The 22,000-nt window shown below is 41.5% G+C and overlaps 1 protein-coding gene across 1 annotated transcript in view; it reads left to right on the top strand.

Moving 5' to 3' along the window:
* Positions 1-22,000, top strand: part of FAM184B (family with sequence similarity 184 member B) — an 88,744-nt gene that overhangs the window by 17,786 nt on the left and 48,958 nt on the right. The window contains exons 2-4 of the mRNA XM_075930681.1: positions 17,283-18,050; positions 20,910-21,045; positions 21,154-21,302. Coding sequence (XP_075786796.1) covers positions 17,283-18,050; positions 20,910-21,045; positions 21,154-21,302 — 1,053 coding nt within the window. The remainder of the gene's footprint in view (positions 1-17,282; positions 18,051-20,909; positions 21,046-21,153; positions 21,303-22,000) is intronic.

The raw sequence follows: 22,000 nt of genomic DNA on the forward strand, positions 1-22,000 counted from the left end.
CCTCAAGGATGGTCCTGGAGCCCTCAAGAAGCCTCCAGTAATGCATCAAACCAAAATTGTCAACCTTGTACTTTAAATGTGAAGGATTTCCTGGTGCTGCTTGCAAGTTAGGGGCTCTGATGGAAGCTATATGATCTGGGTCATCTGCCTCAGCCAACAGACAGGCAACCTGGAAAGAGCCACCTAAAATCAAGGTCAAGTGAGTTGTATCTCTCTGTCTTAGGGAGCAGCCTTTTCCCTCTTTCTGTTTTTTGGGTTCATGTGTGTTATCATTCTGAATTAAAGATAAAGTGGGGTTATGTTGCCATCTTCCAGAAAGAATGTTCATGGTTTTTATGTAATACCTGTGTATGCTGTGTACATAACATGAAATAAATAGGTTGCAGCTGCCCTCATCTTTAATACAGAGATGGGGCCTGTGGCGACTATAGGTTCTAGGGAGGAATATTCTATCTTAATTTATGTGAAAGAATTGTGCTTGGCTTAGTCAGACACTGACACACTCATAACGTAAGAGCAGACTTTTGGTGAAGGAATTTTTAAAAGTCAGGGAAATCCTTTGAAGATCTGTACCTTGCTATTGAAGAAAGGAAATATCTGGGCAAACATATATTTCCTTAATCATACTCTCTCAAAGGCAGTAGCTAGGCAACACTCTGCTAGTGTGGATCAGAACACCACCAGAGGAGCTGACCCTAAGTATCTTGCTCCCTCTCTTTTATTCTTTTTTCTATAGCAAGGGAGTTGTTTTTCTTTTCCTTCCCTCAGAGCTTACAATGTATTTATACAGAATTTGGAAGTGCTTCTCTTAAGGTCCCTGAATATTTTTACTGAGATCATTAATAGTTATATAGAGAATTCATACGTAAACTGAAGTGAGTCTTTACTTTTTATCAATAAAGCCATCTTAACTCAACTTTAGCCCACCATGTAGACCTACCCAGAGGAGCCAGACCTTCTGAGAGCTTTAAGGGTAGCCAGTGGCAGAGACAACAGAGTTACCAGGAAAAGCTGTGCAGTGAGAAGAAATCTAGCAATGGACCATATGAGAAAAGGAAGCTGGTGGGGATAGGTAGGATAACAGCTTGCTGAGGAAACTCCTAGGGTATGTCTACACTTGCAGCCTAATTCGAACTAGGGCTGCAAATATAGGCATTCGGAATTGCAAATCAAGCCCAGGATTTAAATATCCTGCGCTTGATTTGCATCTTACCAGCCGGGCACCATTTTTTAAATATACAAGCCCGAAGTAACTGCCCGCGTCTACATGCGGCAGTGAAATGGGTGTTCTAAATAAAGCCCTAGTTTGAACTACCTGTTATTCCTCGTGCAATGAGGTTTAACAGGTAGTTCGAACTAGGGCTTTATTTCGAACACCTGTTTCACTGCCGCATGTAGACGCGGGCAGTTACTTTGGGCTTGTAAATTTCAAAAATGGTGCCTGGCCGGGAAGATGCAAATCAAGCATGGGATATTTAAATCCCAGGCTTGATTTGCAATTCTGAATGCCTACATTTGCAGCCCTAGTTCGAATTAGGCTGCAAGTGTAGACATACCCGTAGGTAACTTGTGGGGATTCCCTGTGGGACTTTTAATTAAGGTTCCAATTTCACAAGGCTTCATTAGAGAAGCCCAGAAAAAGGTTGGGTACTGGAGGGGTCCCTTCATTACAAATTAAATGAAACTAGAGTGAGCTATAATGTTATGGAGTACAAATGCAAAATTAATTCACTATTTAGTAAGTTTTTCCTTTTTAAAATGAGCCCTAAACAGTCATTGAATCACAAAACCTAAAATTGTATAAAATACATGTTGTGAGTTCCTAGTTTTCTTCAAAAGCAAGTATTCGTGTTGTCTCAGTAAGCCAGCAACTTTGTCATGTTCCAACAAAGTGCCTCACAAATCATATATATAGTAGCCCAATGTCTGTGAGTCTGTAATGCTGAAATGCTGGCTGTTCCCTCTGGGTGGCCCATGCTGCATGGGGAGTGTGGGACCCAAATGGCCGCTTGCGCCGCTTGCTCCCCGTGGTGGCCTGGCTGAGCGGCGCAGAAGTCAGCCAAGCGCCACGGCAGGAGGCGAAGGGGGGCGGGGCGGTGCCGTGCAGCGTGACAGTGGCTCCAGGCCCCGCCCCCGGCCGTGAACATCACTGCCCCCCTTCGCCTTCCGCTGTGGCACTTGGCTGACTTCTGCACCACTCAGCCAGGCTGCCGCATGGGAGCAAGTGGCACAAGCGACTGTTTGGGCTCCATGCTCCCCATGCAGCACGGGGAGTGTGGAGCCCAAATGGCCGTTTGGGCTTCGCGGTCCTCTGCGTGAGGGGCAGGAGGGGGAGGAGAAGAGAGAGAGAGAGAGACAAAGAGAGAGGCAGGAGGTGGAGGAGAGCTGAGGGGGGTGGAGAGGAGGCAGTAGGAAGAGGAGAGAGAGAGAGAGAGACTGAGCGAGAGACCGGAGGCTCAGGAGAGAAAGCTGACGTGGAGGAGAGACTTGAAAATCCCATCTTATGACGGGCTAATTGGCTAGTATTAATAGAGTTGGGGTTTGTTTGAACACAAACATGGTGCTGCTTTAATGGTAGGCCTGGTCTACACTGCAGTTTTGTTGACAAAATGCAGGTTCATCAACACAACAGTTGAGGTGTAAACACCTCCTGTCAATTTAACTCTCCTGATATGCTGCCACAGTAAAAGCACTTCAGTGAGTGGCAGAGAGATTTTATGCTGCTTCTACAAGGAGCTACACACCATCCACATGGCGGATCCACACCCACTGCTAAGAATCCCATGGATACTTTGGGGGAACTGGAGGCAGTGGACAGAAGAGTTCACCCCATGGATGAAATGGTGGGTGAGGAGATAGAGTTGAAGGAGGATGGGGACAGGAAACAGGCTTATCCAGAGGTGTGGTATTCCAGGACTTCTTTTGACTCTGGGAGATCTGTTCAGTTCCGGTACTCTGGCTCTGGCATGCCTGAAGCAGGAAATGGGAGCTCCAGTGAGTACTCCTTTTTCTTTGAGCTACATGAGGTTACATGGCGCACATGAGAGAAGGAATTGAAATTAACAACACAAGGTATTGTTTGCATCTGCTTCACATACGCATTGGAGGGCTCCAGCCTGCAGAAAAGTTTTGTAATGCACAGAGATCTCCTGGGAGTCCTGCAGATAATCTGCGGTCCTCTGCCAAAGGTTCCTTGGCAGAGCTGCTAGTTTCTTTCTGTTATAGGAATCTTTGCTGCTCCAGTGATACACTGCAAGCCTTTCCTAGAACTCCTACTGGGAGAAGGTGGTGATGTGTATAAGAAGAGAGCTACCCATGTTTAGAGCCCTACCAAATTCACAGCCATGAAAAATGTGTTGTGGACTGTGAAATCTGGTCTTGTCTATGACATCTGGTCTTTTGTGTATTTTTTACCCTGTACTATTCAGATTTTATGGGTGGAGGGAGACCAATGTTTGGATGTTGTAGGAAGGTTTCAAGATTATCTGGGGGATCACAGATTGATACCCTTAGTTCTGCACTGCCTTCAGACTGAGGTGGCTAGAGAATGGTAGCTGCTGACTGAGGGCTCAGTTCTGCAGGCAGCATCAGAGAAGTAAGGGTAACAATAGCATACCATACCATCCTTACTTGTGTGTGTTGTCAGTCAGGTGGGGTCGCCCCTCATTTTACTATACTGTGCTGTAACTGGTGGTAGCTCTGCCTTTTGAGCTGGGCTCCTGCCCACTGCTCCCCAGCTGCCCAGCTCTGAAGGCGGCACTGCCTCTAGTAGCAGAACAGCAGTAAGGGTAGCAGAATTGCAATCCCTGTTACTATAATCTTTCAACCACCCCTCAGTACCTTGTTCAGTCAGGACCATAACACTGTAAAATTTAAGATTTAAATAGCTATGTGACAGATTGGGCCGGGTCTGGGCACCGCTCAGGGTGTCCGCTCAGGGCAAATTGTTCAAAACCAGGGCTACCTACAGCCCTCGACTGGAGATCTTTCCCAAACAGGTCACAAACCAGTCATACCGACCACTTCAGCTACCAATCTGGCCAGCAGGAAGCCTCATGAGCAAAACCCCTCAGATACTCCAGCTTTCCCTGTGTCACAATCAGTCCTGGGCCTTACACACAGGTGAGGGGTTATAGAACTCAATTTCACCTACCCCGAATGGGTTCTCCTGGACCCAAAGAACCAGTCACAGGTTCCCAGTCAATTTATACTTTAGATTTTACCCACAAAATCATGCTGTGCCAATCCCTTTAGAATCTAAAATCTAAAGGTTTATTAGCAAAAGAAAGAAAAAGTTGTGAGTAAGATTGTTAATGAGAATACATTACATGCACCAATCACCAAGTTCTGGACGCAGGCTCTTAGCAGAGATGTTACAAACTGCTATTTTAAAAGTCTCTTGTGAACATCCTATGTCAGGATGGGTCATCAATCTTTCCCAGCTTTCTGTCCCTCACACGGCTGCATCTGGGATCAGTAGCAAGATTACAGACAAGATGGAGTCCACCTCATGGCATTTTTATATCCATTCCTGGTGTCTCCCAAGCCAGAGTGGGTCACATGATCAAGTGACCTGTCTGTGTTTCACATGCTGGCACCCATTATGCCCTGATTGGTTGCAGGTTTCCAGATGCATTCCTCAGGTATGTATTGGCTACCTTGAGAGCCATGGGGCTGTGCTAGTTAGCATAGTCATTCATTGGACATTCCTTCCTTACAGCTGGCAGTCCAGGCCATTGCTCTGTCTCAGACAGAGAACATTCACAGTACCAGCACAGAGTCCATATTCATAACTCTACATACAAACATCACACAAGTAGCATACATAGAATCAGTAAGACATAAGCTTTCATTTGACACCTCACATGGCCCCCTTTGTACAGACTTTGGGGCAAACACCCCCCATGGGTGCAGCAGTGATCTGTCTGCTCCCCTTAAAATCCAATAATGTGATAAGCTAAAATTATGAAATTTGCAAATTTAAAATTCTATGACTCTGAAATTTATCAAAATGAACTGTGAATTTGGTAGGGCCCTAAACATGGTGCATCGCCTACTCTGTTGGTACTAGAGCAGCAACCGTGGATATGGTCTGCTGGCACGAGGAGTCTTGCATGAACACACACAGACAATGTAATTACAGTTCTTTATGAGTGTCAATAGAAATTAAGGTGAATTAACTCTGTAGTATAGATGTAGACTTAGTTGCCACTATGAAATTTTGCTGGCACAGCTATGGTGGCTAAGAGTGTAAAAAAAACTGGCATAATTATGCCAGCAACTCCCCCTCCGCAATGTAGAGGTAGCTATATTCACAGAAAAGTGCTTCTGTCAATTTAGCTAGTATAAATGGGGAAGGGGGTCTTAGGAAAATTCCTGTCAGCCAGCATATGCTGCACCTATTAAAGGGGTCTCTTGCTGGTATAGTTGTGCTACAAAGGTATTTGTAGTGTAGACAAGCCCACAGGAGTATCGTTAAAGCACTAAAGCCCTCCTAGTGTGGAGAATTTGACAAAGGTGCTTATCCTGGTAGAGCTTATTACTATAATCAAAGGGGAACAAACAGTGTGAATATTGGGCACTTCTGTATCAGTCTGACTATATCCACACTAGGGATGTACCTATCCTATGTACCCCTACAGCCAGGGGTGATGCACTGGGGAAGGGCAACAAGGGGTCATGTGCCCCAAATGCCATGAGCAGGAGAGGTTGGCCAGCAGCTGGCAGGGGGCTAGCCGGAAGGGCCCTGGCACCTGCTGGTCCCCCACACTTTGGTCCCCCACACTCACCAGCAGTGGCAGGTTAGAGTGGAACAGGGCAGTCCCAGCTGCTTTGATCTCCCAGAGTGCCCTGCTCCATAGGAGGGAGCAGGACCACCCTGCACTCCCTGGCAGGAAGTAGAATGATGTGGCTGGGGAAGCAAAGTGATCTGAGGCCACCTTGCTCCGCTTCCCCCCCACCACTGCCAGTGAGTACGGAGGTGTAGGACTCCTGCTGCTGTCACTGGCCTCCCCAGCCATGCTAGTCCCCTAGGTTACCTCAGTGGAAGGAAGAGGCAGAGGAAATCTCTAGCAAAACCAGTAGAACCATCATCATCTGATTCCCAGTCCTGTGTTTTAACCACAGGTTCATTTTTCCTCTGCATGCAATAGCATATGAGAATTACAGCATTGTGGTTCATCTAGCGAAACAGTTAGGCTGTGTCTACACTGCACCCCTTTTCTGGAAAAGGGATGCAGATTAGACACTTTGGAATAGGCAAATCCGTGGGGAATTTAAATATCCCCCGCAGCATTTGCATTAACATGGCTGCCGCTTTTTTCCGGCTTGGGGATAAGCCGCAGAAAAGCGCCAGTCTAGACGTGATTCTCCGGAAAATAAACCCTTTTCCGGAGGATCTCTTATTCCTTCTTGAAATTACTTTGCAGTTGAATTTAGTTGAAATAATGGGTTTTATAAGATGCACACTCCTCACAGAATTAGATAAATGTATATTCATTTAGCCGCAATTGGAAGTAACTGAAGATGCCTTCCTTTAAACATTAAGGCTGTGTCTACACTGCACCCCTTTTCCGGAAAAGGGATGCAGATTAGACACTTTGGAATAGGCAAATCTGCGGGGGATTTAAATACTTGAAAGTAGGAATAAGAGATTCTCCGGAAAAGGGTTTATTTTCCGGAGAATCACGTCTAGACTGGCGCTTTTCTCCAGCTTATCCCTAAGCCGGAAAAAAGCGGCAGCCATGTTAATGCAAATGCCGTGGAGGATGTTTAAATCCCCCGCGGATTTGCCTATTCCAAAGTGTCTAATCTGCATCCCTTTTCCAGAAAAGGGGTGCAGTGTAGACACAGCCAAAGGCTACGTCTACACTGGCCCCTTTTCCGAAAGGGGCATGTTAATTTCACAGGTCGTAATAGGGAAATCCGCGGGGGATTTAAATATCCCCCGTGGCATTTAAATAAAAATGTCCGCCGCTTTTTTCCGGCTTTTAGAAAAGCTGGAAAAGAGCGTCTACACTGGCCCCGATCCTCCGGAAAAAAAGCCCTTTTCAAAGTAGGAATAAGATCCTCCGGAAAAGGGCTTTTTTTCCGGAGGATCGGGGCCAGTGTAGACGCTCTTTTCCGGCTTTTCTAAAAGCCGGAAAAAAGCGGCGGACATTTTTATTTAAATGCTGCGGGGGATATTTAAATCCCCTGCGGATTTCCCTATTACGACCTGTGAAATTAACATGCCCCTTTCGGAAAAGGGGCCAGTGTAGACGAGCCCTTAATGTTTAAAGGAAGGCATCTTCAGTTACTTCCAATTGCGGCTAAATGAATATACATTTATCTAATTCTGTGAGGAGTGTGCATCTTAGTTCCCCTTGTGGCTAAATGAATATACATTTATCTAATTCTGTGAGGAGTGTGAATCTTAGTTCCCCTTGTGGCTAAATGAATATGCATTTATGTAATTCTGTGAGGAGTGCACATCTATCTTATACATCCTGTCCTTGACTTCCAAGAGACAGCAACATTTTAAAATAATCATAATACTCTAGCATTGGGATGCAAGCCACTCCTCCCAGACCACCCTTGACTACTGGAAGCCAAGGACAGTTTACTTAATGGAAGGTATCATACCACTGTGTGCTATGAAATTATAGAAAATGCAGTGCTTTTACAATGAAACATAACAGACTCTTTTAATTTTGGTCAAATTGCAGATGATGAAAAATTCTATTTGTGTATATAAAACCCATTATTTCAACTAAATTCAACTGCAAAATAATTTCTATTTGACCGACTTCAGTGACCATATTTTTATGTAAGACTTATCTTGAAAAATATGTTGAGACTCAGTTTGATTAACTACAGTAATTACTAGAGCAAAAAAGAGGGAATATATTTCATTTCATGATTAGACAAGCTGCTTTTTCTTCCACTTTCATAATACTTTAGTTATTGTCAAATGAATTCAAATTAGTTTGGATAAGGGCACTGCCACATGAATTTAATCAAAGGTAATGATAACATATCAAGTTGTGGAGAGGTGAATGCCACAGGGATTTTTGCCTTATTTAACAACTTAATTAAATATATGGAAGTGAGAGTAAACATGTTAAGAAAAGTCACAGATGATAGAAGGGTATGTGGAAATGCAAACACTCATGAGGGAAGAGAAATAAAGCAAAGGAAACTGCAGAGAGGGGAAATATGGCCAGAAAGCAACAAAACTGGATTCAGCTAGGAAAACTGCCTGCTGGCACATGTGGAGTAAACTAATCCAAAAAGCGGACATTAAATGGGAAGAAGAAACCTGGAAAACTGGAATAGTAAAAAACATCTGGGAGGAAGGAACCAAAAAGCTGCTCCACAGTAGTTTGTGTAGAAATCTTGCACTGGCAGAGGTATTGACAGAATGGCTAATAGGTCCCTAATTTGTATCCAGTTCTTACTTTGTTTTAAATGGTGGGAAAGGTTCCATAAAGCATACTGGACCACATGAAGTGGCTGCACTCTGGTCTGACTAAATCCTTAATGTACAAAAGTTAAAGGAGAGAACCATGGCAAGGAGATGAGTGGGAAAACTCGAGCTTCCTGCCCCTGCGAAGTCATCCATCCATCCTGATCTTCCCTCTCAGTAGAGCAGTGGTTCTCAAACTTTTGTACGGGTGATCCCTTTCAGATAGCAAGCCTTTGAGTGTGCCCTCCATCTTTCTAAATTAAAAACATTGTTTATATACTTAACATCATTCTAATGCAGGATGCAAAGCAGGGTTTGGGGTGGAGGCTGACCACACATGACTCCACCATGTAATAACCTTATGATCCCTGAGGGGTTCCAGCTCCCAATTTGAGAACCCCTGCTGCAGGGCTTTCCTCCTGCTCTGTGGAAACAGAGAAGGACCAGAGCCTTTGCTATTCAAAACTAAATACTTACTGTTAAGGGGGAGCTATTTGTGAGAGAATAGGGAATTGCTGGAGTTTCTCTTTCTGTCTTTCCTGTGAGTTCTAGGGAGCTCTCTTGATGAACTGTGAGCAAGGAATTCTCATTAAAGATCCACTGCTTGGGTGCTGGCACTGCACGTGTCCAAAACTGTGGTGGGTAGGATCTGTGACTCTACCTCTGAACATGAGGAGCAATTTGAGGCTGCACAAACACTATCACACATCCCCAAAGGCTAATCCCATCCATACAATCTGCATTTAGGCAGGCTGTGAAGTGCATCTGTGCCCAAGATAAGATCTTCTGAATCTCTAAATAATTTCAGGAAAGGAAAAATAAATTGTATACCATACTAGTGGTGTTGTTTTCACCACCTCCCCAGTCCCTGGAAACTTAAAAGTACCATTACTGCAGTACATTTTTATTTTACAAATTCTTCAACTGCCTGAGCAGCTATTTCCAACACAGGACAAATTTAGCACATGTCTATATTTCACAAAAGAGACGTCCAGCTGGCCTGCTTTTATTCATAGACCTTAATGTGATTAGCAGAATGATGGAGTGCTGAGTACATAAGCAATTTGGGTACTGTGTGTCCAATATTAATCTTAGAAGTGCAGGAACATTTCAGCCCAGATAAGCAAAGAGCACACAGAAGGGAGAAGAATATATGTGCTTGTCTGGTGTCTGGGGCACTTTAGGTGAGCTAAAACATTTAAATTTAATGTATAACATTTCAACTGAATGAAAAAAAAAAAGCCTTTCCCCTTGTCCAGCTTTCCAAACTTTTAACAAGGACAAGGTGCTGGCACAATCTAGGCAACAAGCACAAGAAAAGAGAGTGAATAGTAATCTCAAGCAAAGTATTCTAGACTTAGAATTTCTTAATGCACCACTGCTGATATGCATTATTGATAGCAATATATAGCTCATGGAGGAGAAAAGGACATACACTAGAATTTCCAGGACATAAAGTCACATAATTTGATGGTAACATTTTGCTAGTATAGTTTTAATAATGTGTTGGTTGATAGTTAAAGGTCTGATATAAGATTGCTTCATTATGTGCGGGTAAACATGAGTCAATACCACTAAGATCAGTGTTGATTTACAATAACATGAATGTACTACCATGGCACAGTTTTATCTACTATTGGCGAATAAGTGAGCTACGAGCTAGGGTCAAAAAGTGAGCTATGTTTGTTTCTCATATATATGTGGAATTGTTACAAAATCTCATGGCTGTGGTAACATTTTGCCAACTCTTGGGACATTAGGTAGCTTTTCCTGTAGCTTTTGGAATTATGAGATTTCAGGAGAATTAAAAAAAATACATTTCTGGCCATTGTGGTTACAAAAATAAATATGAAAACATGGCCCACCTTCATCCGAAAGACTCAGAAAACAAATAAAAGACACATTATTTTTTTTTAATCCCATGTTTTTTAAGTCAGTCTCATGATTTGGGGGGCCTGACTCATGGTTTTCAAATGCTTGAGTTGGACAATGCTTCAAGGGCCTCATCATTCGATAGAACTATTCATGAGCACAATGCTGGTTTGGTATGTCTACATTGCAGCTAGGATACAGACATGCCAGCTCTGCTTGAACTAGTGTGCTACAAATAGTGTAGCTTCCCAGCTTCCCCCCCCCCCCCCCCCCCGGTTCATATGGGGACATTGTTGGCTCTTCCCCTTCATCAGGGAGTGAGGGGGAAGTGCTTAGTGTGCTTCATTCCTCGCTGTGGCTGGGCAATGCAGGGGACAGACAAGCTGTGCGCTGCATTCTCTCTCCCTCACAGGGACAGGAAAGGGAAGAGCAAGCAGCCTCTTTATGAATCTTGAAAGGGAGGGCTTTGTGTCCCCCCTCCACCGCACACACACACAATCCTCCTACACACACACACACTCTGGGTTCCTTGCCCAGAGCCTCTCCTCACCCCAGCTTTGACTTCTGCAACTCCTACAACCCTCCCACAACACCCTGCCCTGAGCCCCATCTTAAGGACCCGAGCATCACCAGGTAACTGTGCTAGTATGTTTCACCCACCATTGACTGCAATGATGTGGACCAAGGTGACCCGCCCAGTTGAAATTCAGGGGTTTAACAGTGTGTAGCAGCAGCACCCAACATACTAAGGTAGGAAGTTAAAAATTCCTCCTGATGCTGTCCAAGCCCTTTACCATTCTTGAATGTATAATCACAACACCCAATGTGAAGAAGGGAACTCTCATCCCTGTTCTGCAGCTCAAGAAACTGAAGCAAAGAGGGACTAAGGCCCACATTCTCAAAAGTATTTAGGTGCCTAAATAACTTTTGAGGATTAGGGCCAAGATGACTTCCTAAGATCATACGTGAAGTTGTGGAAGAGCCAGGAATAGAACTCCAGGACCTGATTCATCACTGCATTATGCCAGGTTCATGTGAGTGTAACTCCATTGAAATCAGTGAAAGTCCACTAGCATAAAATTGGAGTTCTACTGTGGCAAATCAGAGCCCAGAAATTCTGGATTTCAGGTCTGTCCCCTCATCATAAGACTGTCTTTCTTCTGCTTGAATGTGAATACTAATATGGGGAAGAATGCCGGTGTGGACATTTATAAAAAATATTTCTTTTGTGTATTGTGATTTATATTTGTTGGTTTGGTTTTGTACCATTTATACAGATATAGATAGAACACAGGGAGGGGAAGAAGGAGCCTGTCTTTTCACCAAGGGAGAGTTTTGTATTATTGTTTGGAAAGTAGCTCCTTACAGACGCCCGCTGTAATCTGCTTGGACAATAGACAACATAGAGTTCACGGAGAGAAATTAGCAGCTATTGGTGGAAATGAGATGCTGTCTTTGCTAGTAGCAACAGTGATGATACAATCACCTGGCCTCAGTGAGCAGATATAAACTTGAAGTTTGTCCCCTCCCCATGCTCTGAAGAGTTTGTGTAACTCTTTAAATACATGTCTGGTTTAAACAGGTATGTTTACTTGTCAGGTGGCAGGCATGTGTAAATGAACATATTTAGGCTTGCCAGAATTCAATATATATAACAATGTTTTTCTTTAAACATTTTTTCTAATTTCATCAATTTAAATTTTTTCAGTTGCTGGGAACTAGGGGGCTGGACAACATGGGGATCAGACAGTAATTATCGAATGACAGTAGACATTAGGATACAAAAAGTTAAATCTTAATGATTGTTAAAATACAAATTATCAACATCATAATGACAAAGTAAATTACCTTAAATAAAACTTTTAAGTTCTCAACCAGCATTTTCTACTTTGCTTAGCTGTATATTTTGATCTTTAATTAATGGAATTTTTTCTAATCAGTTTGTGTGTGTGTGGTGAAATCAACATTTACTGATGTTTACAAACAAAAATCTAGTCCTTCCAAGCCTTAAACCATATTTTTGAATGCTGATTGCCTCTATTATGACAATCACTTATGATTTTGTTCTCCTTTCATTCTACCTCTTTCTTAACACCTCGCTCTGACATCTTTTATCCTGCTGATGAAACATCCTTCAGTGGTGGCATTCAGGTTCCTAAGAGAATAATGCACCTGACACATCTCTGTAAACAGAAATAAGGCTTTTGTTCCACAATGAGTCAGTTAACCTTATCTCCATTTTTAATTACCAGATTAAATAATAGAAAGTGGGAATAGTAAGGGTTATTATCTAATGCTCTGGTAATGTATTGTATACTGTGTGCCCGTGCTTTTACCAGCATGTCATCTAACTCTATTCAATTGCAGAAAAACAGGTAAGCCATTTCCTAGTGCACACACAGCTTTGGAGAATTGCTATGGCGGCAGTAGCCTAGGTATTATGCTGGTAAGTCACAGAACTATATAATCATCTCTCCAGGTCAAGATGATTCAGGTTTTGCTGTCACACTGATTGGACATTTAAGATTGCCTTTGAAAACCATTTAAACTCTAACTAGAATGCAGCAGCACAGTTTCACAGAGGCTGACACCAGGTTAGCTGATGTTACCTTTGTTCTATTAACTACACCTGGCTGCAATTATGCTTCAGTGTCTTCCTTCTGGTACAGTGAGCTATAAATAACAGGGCCAGTCCCCCTAACTGGCTGTCATAAGGGTATGAGAGAGTTTTTGATTGATTGGGTTAGACTCAGCATCTCACAATGCACATGGAGGATTCTCTGTCAAAAGCACATGACGTTGGAATGATTTTTCTATGGCAAAACTAACATTTTTTTTAATTTCCTTTTTCTGTTTGTCTATGTAGGTTTCTTTTGCTGAATTTAGTATTATATTTTTGGGAGTTCTAAATTTATTATTAGTTTATTTTTTGAATGGGAATATTGTTGTCAATTATATTTTGTGAAGGGGCTTAGCATTTTGGGGCATTGGCATTTAATAAAAAATCATTTTTGTTTTCTTATTTAGGTGAGATTAATTGTTTATGAGATTAATGACTTTGACTTTGGGCATACAGCCCAAGGCTCATTTTCAGGAAATGCGGAACACCTGACCTCTGAAAGCCCAATATCCTCTATGTCATTTCAGTTTGAGTACCCCAAAACTGAACTACCCAAAACCACTTCACTTTTGAAAATGTTATGCCCTTAAACCTAGCAATATTTAAATCAAAATTATAACTTTCATAGTGGTTCTACCCATCAATAGAAGACAGGATACCAAGAATTCATAAATAGCTACAATGAGTAGATAAGCCATTATCTCCCAGCCTTTTTGAGCATCTGAATCAACTATGACTTTGAACTATTCCCATTAGTGCAGATTGATTCGTATTCTTTTGTACCTACTCTAACATTCAGTGGAGTCTGGGTTCTTCTAAAGCCCAATTTCACAATAGCCGGGGAAGGGGAATGGGTGGAGCAGGAAGTAGTCCAAACTCAACTGCTGTAAGCAACAACACAGTTGAATAGGAGGCAAATAGTGGTGGCACACTAGAATTCAACACAGGAACTCAGCATTAAGGGCTCATCTAGACTACAGGGAAGGGTCGAAAGAAGATATGCAAATTCTGCGGGAATTTACATATCTTCTGCCAATCACACTTTCGAAAGCGGAGCTTTCAAAAGCAAAAGTAATTAAGATGCGGCTTTTTCAGCAAACCCTCCACTCTTGGTTGAAAAGTCACATAAACCTCATTTTTTTTTAAGGGAAAGCAGCTTGTCGACAAACTGGAGGGTTTGCCGACAAAACCGTGTCTTAATTACTTTCACTTTTGAAAGTACCACTTTCGAAAGTGAGCTCAAAAGAAGATATGCAAATTCCTGCAGAATTTGCATATCCTCTTTTGACCATTCCTTGTAGTCTAAATATGAGATGAGTCGATGTCTTGACCCTGTTAATTGAAGGGCCAAACAAGTAACTGGTCATTGCCAAAGCATGTGAATGGAATGAATTCCTTTCCCTTTATTTTTCCAACAGACTATTGAATAATTAAATATGTTCCAAAACTGACTGAGGTTGGCACTAAACAGTTAAAACTAAAAGGGGAGAATTAACAAAATATATTACAAAGCTAAAAACTTGTCTACATGGAAATAATAGCCAAAAGGCTTTTGGCTGCTGATTTGCTTGGCATTAGGAATATGATTCTATCACTGTCTGTTGTCATATATTTATCCAGAAATGTCCCCAGACACTGCTGTACTTGTGTTATTTTTATTAAGGCTCCTCTATATACTTTAATATTAGCAGGGCGTGAGTACTTGCATGTCTACTTTTTTTTCTAATGGATAGCTGAAGTCTGAAGTCCAATATGTGAATGTCACACTTTGGAATATATAAAATAGTACTGTGGTAAGCACAGAAGACTCTTACACATGACAAGAGAGTCAATGTTACTAACAAGTGTCTGGAAGAAATCTGACAATATTCTTAAGGTGTGCAAAATAAAGGGCCCAGCCCTGCAGTTCTTACTCAGACAAAGCTCCTTTTGATCTTTTAGTTGATGTTTTGCCTGAGTAACGAGGATTGCAGGAGTTGGCCTACACTGTGATCAAAGAGTTGGATGAGATCCTGACTCTAAATGCATGCATTTGAGGCTATTGTTGGCTATAAAGAACTTGTCAAAAGTCCATTGGGAGACTATCCATAATCTGTATTATAACTTGTATGTAGTTCCCAGATATTTATGTAGAGCTATGAGTTTTGTATCTCTGATACGAAAAATAAAAGCAGGAAAATCCAGGCTTATCTCAATATATTAATCAATATCCTACTTGAGTTTTGACACCATTCTATATTTTTATGCCATGACTTTGTATGAACCCACTTAATGAGAAAAAAGCTTCAGAAGGGTAGCCGAGTTAGTCTGTAACAGGAAAAACTTTAAAAACAACAAATAGTCTGGTAGCACTTTAAAGACTAACAAAACATGTAAATGGTATCATGAGCTTTTGTGTGCCCACCAATGCTACCAGACTGTTTGTTGTTTTTAAAGTTTTTAATGAGAAAAGACATCCTATTTCACAAAGGTATCCGGAAACAGCCAAGTCAGTGTAGACCAGCATCCATTTAAGTCAGTATCCTGTCTCTGAGGGTATGTCTACACTAGCCCCCAGTTCAAACTAGGGAGGCTAATGTAGGCATTTGAAGTTGCACATGAAGCCTGGGATTTAAATATCCCGGGCTTTATTTGCATATTCCCGTCCGGTTGCCATTTTTAAATTCCCCTAGTCCGAAATAACTGCCGCTACACACGGCAGTGAAACGGCAATTCGAACTAAGTCCTTAGTTTGAATTAGCTGTTACACCTCAGTTAATGGAATGAGGCGTAACAGTTAATTTGAGCTAAGGACCGCGGACTAGTGGAATTTAAAAATGGCGACCGGACGGGAAGATGCAAATAAAGCCCGGGATATTTAAATCCCGGGCTTCATTTGCAACTTTGAATGCCTACATTAGCCTCCCTAGTTTGAACTAGGGGGCTAGTTGGACATACCCTGATAGTGCCAGAAATTCATGTTAGCCAATAAATACAGAAAAGAGATTTGCTAATAAACAGTAGGAAAGTAAAAAATCAATGGAAAAAATTAAAACCAGACACATGTATCTGACTAACATAGATGTCACCTACAGGGCTTTTAGTGGGAGGACATATGAGCACTAAATGACCTCATCTATATCTCTATGTTATATAGAGATATAGATGAGATATGCTATATGCTGGTAGCAGCACAATTCAATACTGATCTTTATGCATTTGAAACACGATTACCTATGCATTACTCCTAACAAATTCCTCTTGCTCAATCTATTCAGAAAGCCCCTAATGGTAAATAACATGAGTGTGCTGATGCATAAATTTTACATGCTCAGGATGACTTAGAGCATCATAAGAGATTTTGAATGTATTAAATCAATCTGTTTGACACTTACAGGGATGGCTGTTATTAATAATCTTGGGACATGTCAGAGCTTGAAGCAGAAAATAAAGAAGAAAACATCTATAACAAAACAAAGAAGAGAACCTTTATAACAATCAGTGACATGCCTGAAGCCTGATCCTGGACCCTGAAGATCAATGACAAAATTCCCATTGACTTAATGGGAATGGGATTAGGCTCCAAGTATCTCTTCAAAGAGAATTCTAAACGTATAACAGACTAGCAAGTGCATCACTGAAATGTATCACCTCAGGCAAAAATTCTGTCAATCTACCCACTGTAGATTTTAATGGATATTTTATCATTCTCATCAATATAAATAATAATTTGTTTTATATTGTACTTTCCATATGAGGATCTGGATAAGCTTTACAAATAGTGAATGAAGCATTATCACACCTCTGTAAAAAGAGAATGATTACTCTCTATCTATAGACTGCACAAAGTTTAAGACCAACAATTTTAAAAGTGGCCACTTATTTCTCAGCTGTTGAATGCTTAACTTGAACCAACTCAGAAACTGGTTTTCTGTAGTGCTGAGCAACCAGCACTTCCATTGATCTCAAATGGCTTTGTGTGACCTCAATACCTCTGGAAATCAGATCTGTGTTTTGAGTTAGATAGACTGGATGCTCCTGAAAATTTTGGCCTTAGTGACTTTCCAAAGTTGTCTGAAGAAATCTTTGCTAGACTCCAGAATATACCCAGTATTTTCCAGCTTCTAGGCTCTTATCTTAACCTCTGGGTCATCTTTCCTCCCTTCACTCTGTGTTGCTTTCTAATTTGTGCATGAGAGGCACCTATCTGTTATTTCCACTTTTTCTCTCTTTGCTGGTAAGGAATGATTTTTACTTACCTTGATCAGAAACTTAGAAATGAATATAATACACTGATAAATACAAATGCCAAATCTTTAAGACTATCAATTAAATATATTGTAACTTTCTTTTCCTGGTTTATAGGTAATATATGTTTTGAACACTAAAAATGATGAGCATGAGGCCAGTATACAGACTCTTACAGAAGCCCATCAAGAGGAAATTCAGCACATCCTTGCTGAGACCAGAAAAACCATTCTCCAATATAAATGCAAAGTAGGAGAGGAGCAGGAGCTACATAAGCATGTTCACACTCTTGAAGATACACTGGAGCAACACAGGCTAAACAAAGAAGCCTTAGAAGAATTTACCATGTGCAAGAAGCAGGTGGATGAGAGGGCATTCAGAACAGAGGCAAAACATGCTGAAAGGATCATTACCCTTTCCAAGGAGATGCTAGATACAAAAACAGACTTTGAAAACAAGTCTCAACATTTCAACAAGGAATCTGAGAGCCTGGTAAATGAATGTAAGCTACTTAGGCAAGAGAAATTGGATAAAAAGGAGACAATAGATGAAAAATGTAACCTACAGTTGCAGACTCTAATTAATGAAATGGAAAACCTCAAGAGGGAGAACCAGAAAATAACTGAAGAATATGTCCAGAAATCCAGCAAACTACACACCCCTTCCAAGAAAGAAAAAGAGATGTTGAAAAAGACCATGCAGCAGGCAGTGACTAATACACAGAAACAGCGCCAGCAAAGAGCAACAGAGCAAAAGAAAAGTTCTGGGGCCCTGGAAGCTGCCTTGCTGGAGCAGGTGAAGAAGCTGGAAACTGAGATGGAAGTGAAAGGTCTAAAGATAAATGAGTTGAAGAATCATTCCCAGAAGCTAATGGAGAGGATGCAGGTAGAATGGGAGACACTGATCCATCTGTCTATAAAGGAGAAAATTCTGTTTTTATAAAAGTTTTTTTTTTTCTTTCTATCAATAGCCCTTTGAACCAAGTGCCTTGTAGAGAATTTTAACAGGACTTAGAAGGCAATGGGAAGAAACCTAGTTCAGACACAGAGTTTCACACAATTAAGAATCCCCTGGGGAGCCTTCCTGAACAGCACCCTCTCTCAAAGGTGTACGATGTACAGGGGGAAAGAGGTGAAATGTGTGTCTTGACTGAAAACTTATTCTCCCTTCAGCTGCCAGCTAAAGGGGCAGTAATGTTGCCATCATGTGGGCAGAACGTATGTAAGGAATGGGGAATGGCAAGTCAACTTTCTATCTCCCCACCCCCTAGCCATCAGCAACTCATTCACTTCAATATGAGGTGCATTCTTGGGTAGAAAGGCTAGCCAGCACAGAGCAGATTGGAGATCAGGGCTGCTTTATGTAGTATGTTTCTATAGGCATGGCTCTTTAATTTTGATAGCATTGAATAAAGTATGTACCTTGGAAGATTCTAATGTGATGACAATAGGCCAAGTCACTTCCTCAGTGGGGAAAAATCTGTGGGAGGGGGCTCAGGAGGAAATCTGGAAATCATGAGGATCCTGTCAGAAACTCTCACACTGTTCCACTGGGGAAGGGGCCAGAGTTTACCTCTATGGTAACCTCATAGATTCCTAGAATCCATGAGTTGCCAGAGCCAGATACAAGGAGCTCCTTCTCCCCAGTGAAGGTCTGGTGTCCTTTGCCCCCACCTCACTACCTGGCAACACAGCTCTGAAACTACGTCTACATGGCAGCTTTTTTCCTGCAGAAGATATGCAAATTAACACTAATTTGCATATCGTGCACTCTCATTTGCATATCCTCTTCCTATCCTTTTTGCAGAAGACGTCTGGCTATTAAAAAGCCCAGTGAAGAAGGGCCATTTGTCGGAAAAAATCTTTTGCGCAAGAGCCTGTAAACCTCATTTTTTGAGGAATAAGGGCTCAACAAGTCTCTCAAAGAGATCCAGTCCCTTCAGTATAACTGACAACATGCATTTCCTATGATCAGGAGTTACAGGGAGGGAAAGATCCAATAACTTTGAGGCTCCCCCAGGCAAATGTATCCTCAAAGCTTTATGCCCTCCTTCTTTATTCAGTGAGCTGTGTGCAGGATCTTGTATCTGTTCTTAAGAATGTAATATTTCAAATTTTAATGTTACAATTAATTAATTCTTAATTTACAGCTTCAAGAAGGCCTGTAGTATGTAGGCCCCTATTTGGCAAACCAAGGACATATTTAATCGTAAACAGCTGCTCAGCCCCACTGAAATTAAAATTAAGCATTCGCATAAATGCTTTCTTAATTTTTGGCCTAGCCAAACTAGCTACCCTGGAAGAAGCAGAAGGTGAAGGATTGAAACAACACTTCCTAGAACTTGGTCCTATTAATAAAGATTAGATGGTAATTATACACTTAAAAAGACCAGTAAAAAAGAGTTTTCATGCTGCTGTTACATGCTTATGTATTGCCTATGGCTTATGCATATTAGATCATGCAGCCATCTTACGTCTATTTATTTCCACATACCATAATATTTTATGTAATGCTAGAAACTGGTTTAAATGAAAGAAAATGCAGTGTTTCTGCCATGCAATACATAATTAAATCATATAAATAAAAAGGAATTGGATATACCGAGGCAATTTCAGATCTTTTTGTTTCTGATTTTGGTATTTGTTTTGCTTTTTGTTTCTGATTTTGGTATTAGCTGAATTAGGCTCAAGTTGAAATTACATTAGGAAGATCTGTTCTGAGAGTCAGATCCTCTGCCAGAGTAAATTGGCAGTGTTCCTTTGAAGTAAATGGACCTATGCAGTTTCACACCCTTTTAGGCTCTTCCCTTGGGTGTTTAAAGAACACCACTCACTCTGGGGTAAATTTGGGGAAAAACAAAACATAGTTTCCAATACTTTGCTAGTTTTGACAATATTTGTTTTCACATAAAAGCCCTCCTTTATAAGGTGGCTTTTTCTGCTATCATATTTATGACTACTTTACTTTTCACAAACATATACAAGACGACAGGTTGGGAAGAAGAAACAATTCTGGGTCACAAATATCTCTTACCATGAGCAAGAAAAGTCTTTAAAATATATTAAACATAAAAAGGATGTTAAAGGCTATTAGTCAGGTGAAGTTTCTATTTTTTCCTTAGTGCATGAAAAATGCTTGGAGACCTTTGGATGAAAAGCACCATATGAGGGCAAATTTATAATTGTTATTATTTCAGAGCCAGTATATGGATGATGACAATTAGTGAAGCTAGTTTAAATAAAGTTCTGATCTCCCCAATAGATGTTGGAAGCATTGCAGTGCTTGACAGAGATAGAGATAGAACTAATTAGTTTATTTTTAAGTCACGGAGGGTACGTCTAGACTACATGGCTCCGTCGACGGAGCCATGTAGATTTGTTGTTTTGGCAAAGGCAAATGAAGCCGTGATTTAAATGATCGCGGCTTCATTTACATTTACATGGCTGCCGCGCTGAGCCGACAAACAGCTCACCAGCTGTTTGTCGGCTCGCGCGCTAGTCTGGATGTTCCCCCTGTCGACATCAAAGCCCTTTGTCGGCAGCCCCGGTAAACCTCATTCCACGAGGAATAATGGGGTCGACAGAGGCATGTAGTCTAGACACAGCCCAAGTGTCTGAGACATCACTATGTAGTAATGGTGATGGGCGATTGTTTAATGACCTCTCTGCTTGAGAATAAAATAGACTATATGCAGATGAAAAGAAGGAATGCCACAGAAGTAAGTGATATCATATGAAATTATAGGATTTGGAAATACAGCTCAAGGAATCACAACAAGAGATGCTGGAGTCCAAAAGCACAGTGAAAAAAGTGGAAGAAGAACTGACTGTAGCCAGAGAGAGGCTCATGTTGCAGGAGAATGAAATATTGAGTAAAGCAGGTGAGATGCTCATTAATGCCATTATTAAATATTTCCCCTTGCTAGCCATTCATATTGTAAACTCCCAAGTGACGTATGTTGTTTGAAATGTAAATTTTACAAACGCAGAAGAAATGGAAACTATACTGAATTCCCAAAGCAAAGCTGAGAAAGAAGTAGATGAACTGAAGAATCAAATAATGCAGATGAAGCAAATGACCTCTACCAAACAGAGCCAAACCAAGAAAGGCAGTGAAGACACACAAGTATTTACAAAGGTATTTACTTCAAGACCCCTTAAGGCATGGTACCCTTATCCAAAGTTCATTGATATCAGTGGGGATCGTTCTTTTGACTCCTTTGTCTTTGGATTGTGTGTGTAAGGGCTCAAGTCCTGCAAGGTACTGAGTGCTTGGCCCACGGTAGCAAAGCACTTAAAATAACACTTAACTCATTTAGTTGACTTCACTTGGACTACTCACATGCTTAGAGTGTCCATTTTGTGCTTAAGTGCTTTTCTAGATCAGAACAGAGTGCTTATTACCTTGTAGGATCAAGCCTTTAAAAAGAGAAAGAGAACCAGTGCAGGCATCCTAAGGCAGGGTTGTGCAATAATTTTTGAATGAGTGCCACTTCATAAATTATTGAAGTGGTCACAGGCTGCCCCGGAAGGGGCAGAGGCTCAGGTGGAAGGAATGAGCCTTTAAATAGCAGGAGCTGAAAGGGCTCCTGTCTCCCACATTAGTGGGGGAAGGGAGCTGCAAGCCCTTTCAAGTCTTGCTATTTAAAGAGCTCCCAGTTCCCTGCGCCACAGCTAACACATTGCCTGGGAGCCAATGGGAAGACGTGAACCCTTTCAATTGTTTGTATTTAAGGAGCTTGCTCCTGCTGGATGAATCAGTTAAAAGGGCTCACAGTTCCCAGCCCTGTTGCTAGCGCATTGCCAGGGAACTGAGACTTGCGAGTCCTTTTAACT

This window comes from Pelodiscus sinensis, chromosome 5 (assembly GCF_049634645.1).
Source record: "Pelodiscus sinensis isolate JC-2024 chromosome 5, ASM4963464v1, whole genome shotgun sequence".
NCBI classification, from domain to species: domain Eukaryota; kingdom Metazoa; phylum Chordata; order Testudines; family Trionychidae; genus Pelodiscus; species Pelodiscus sinensis.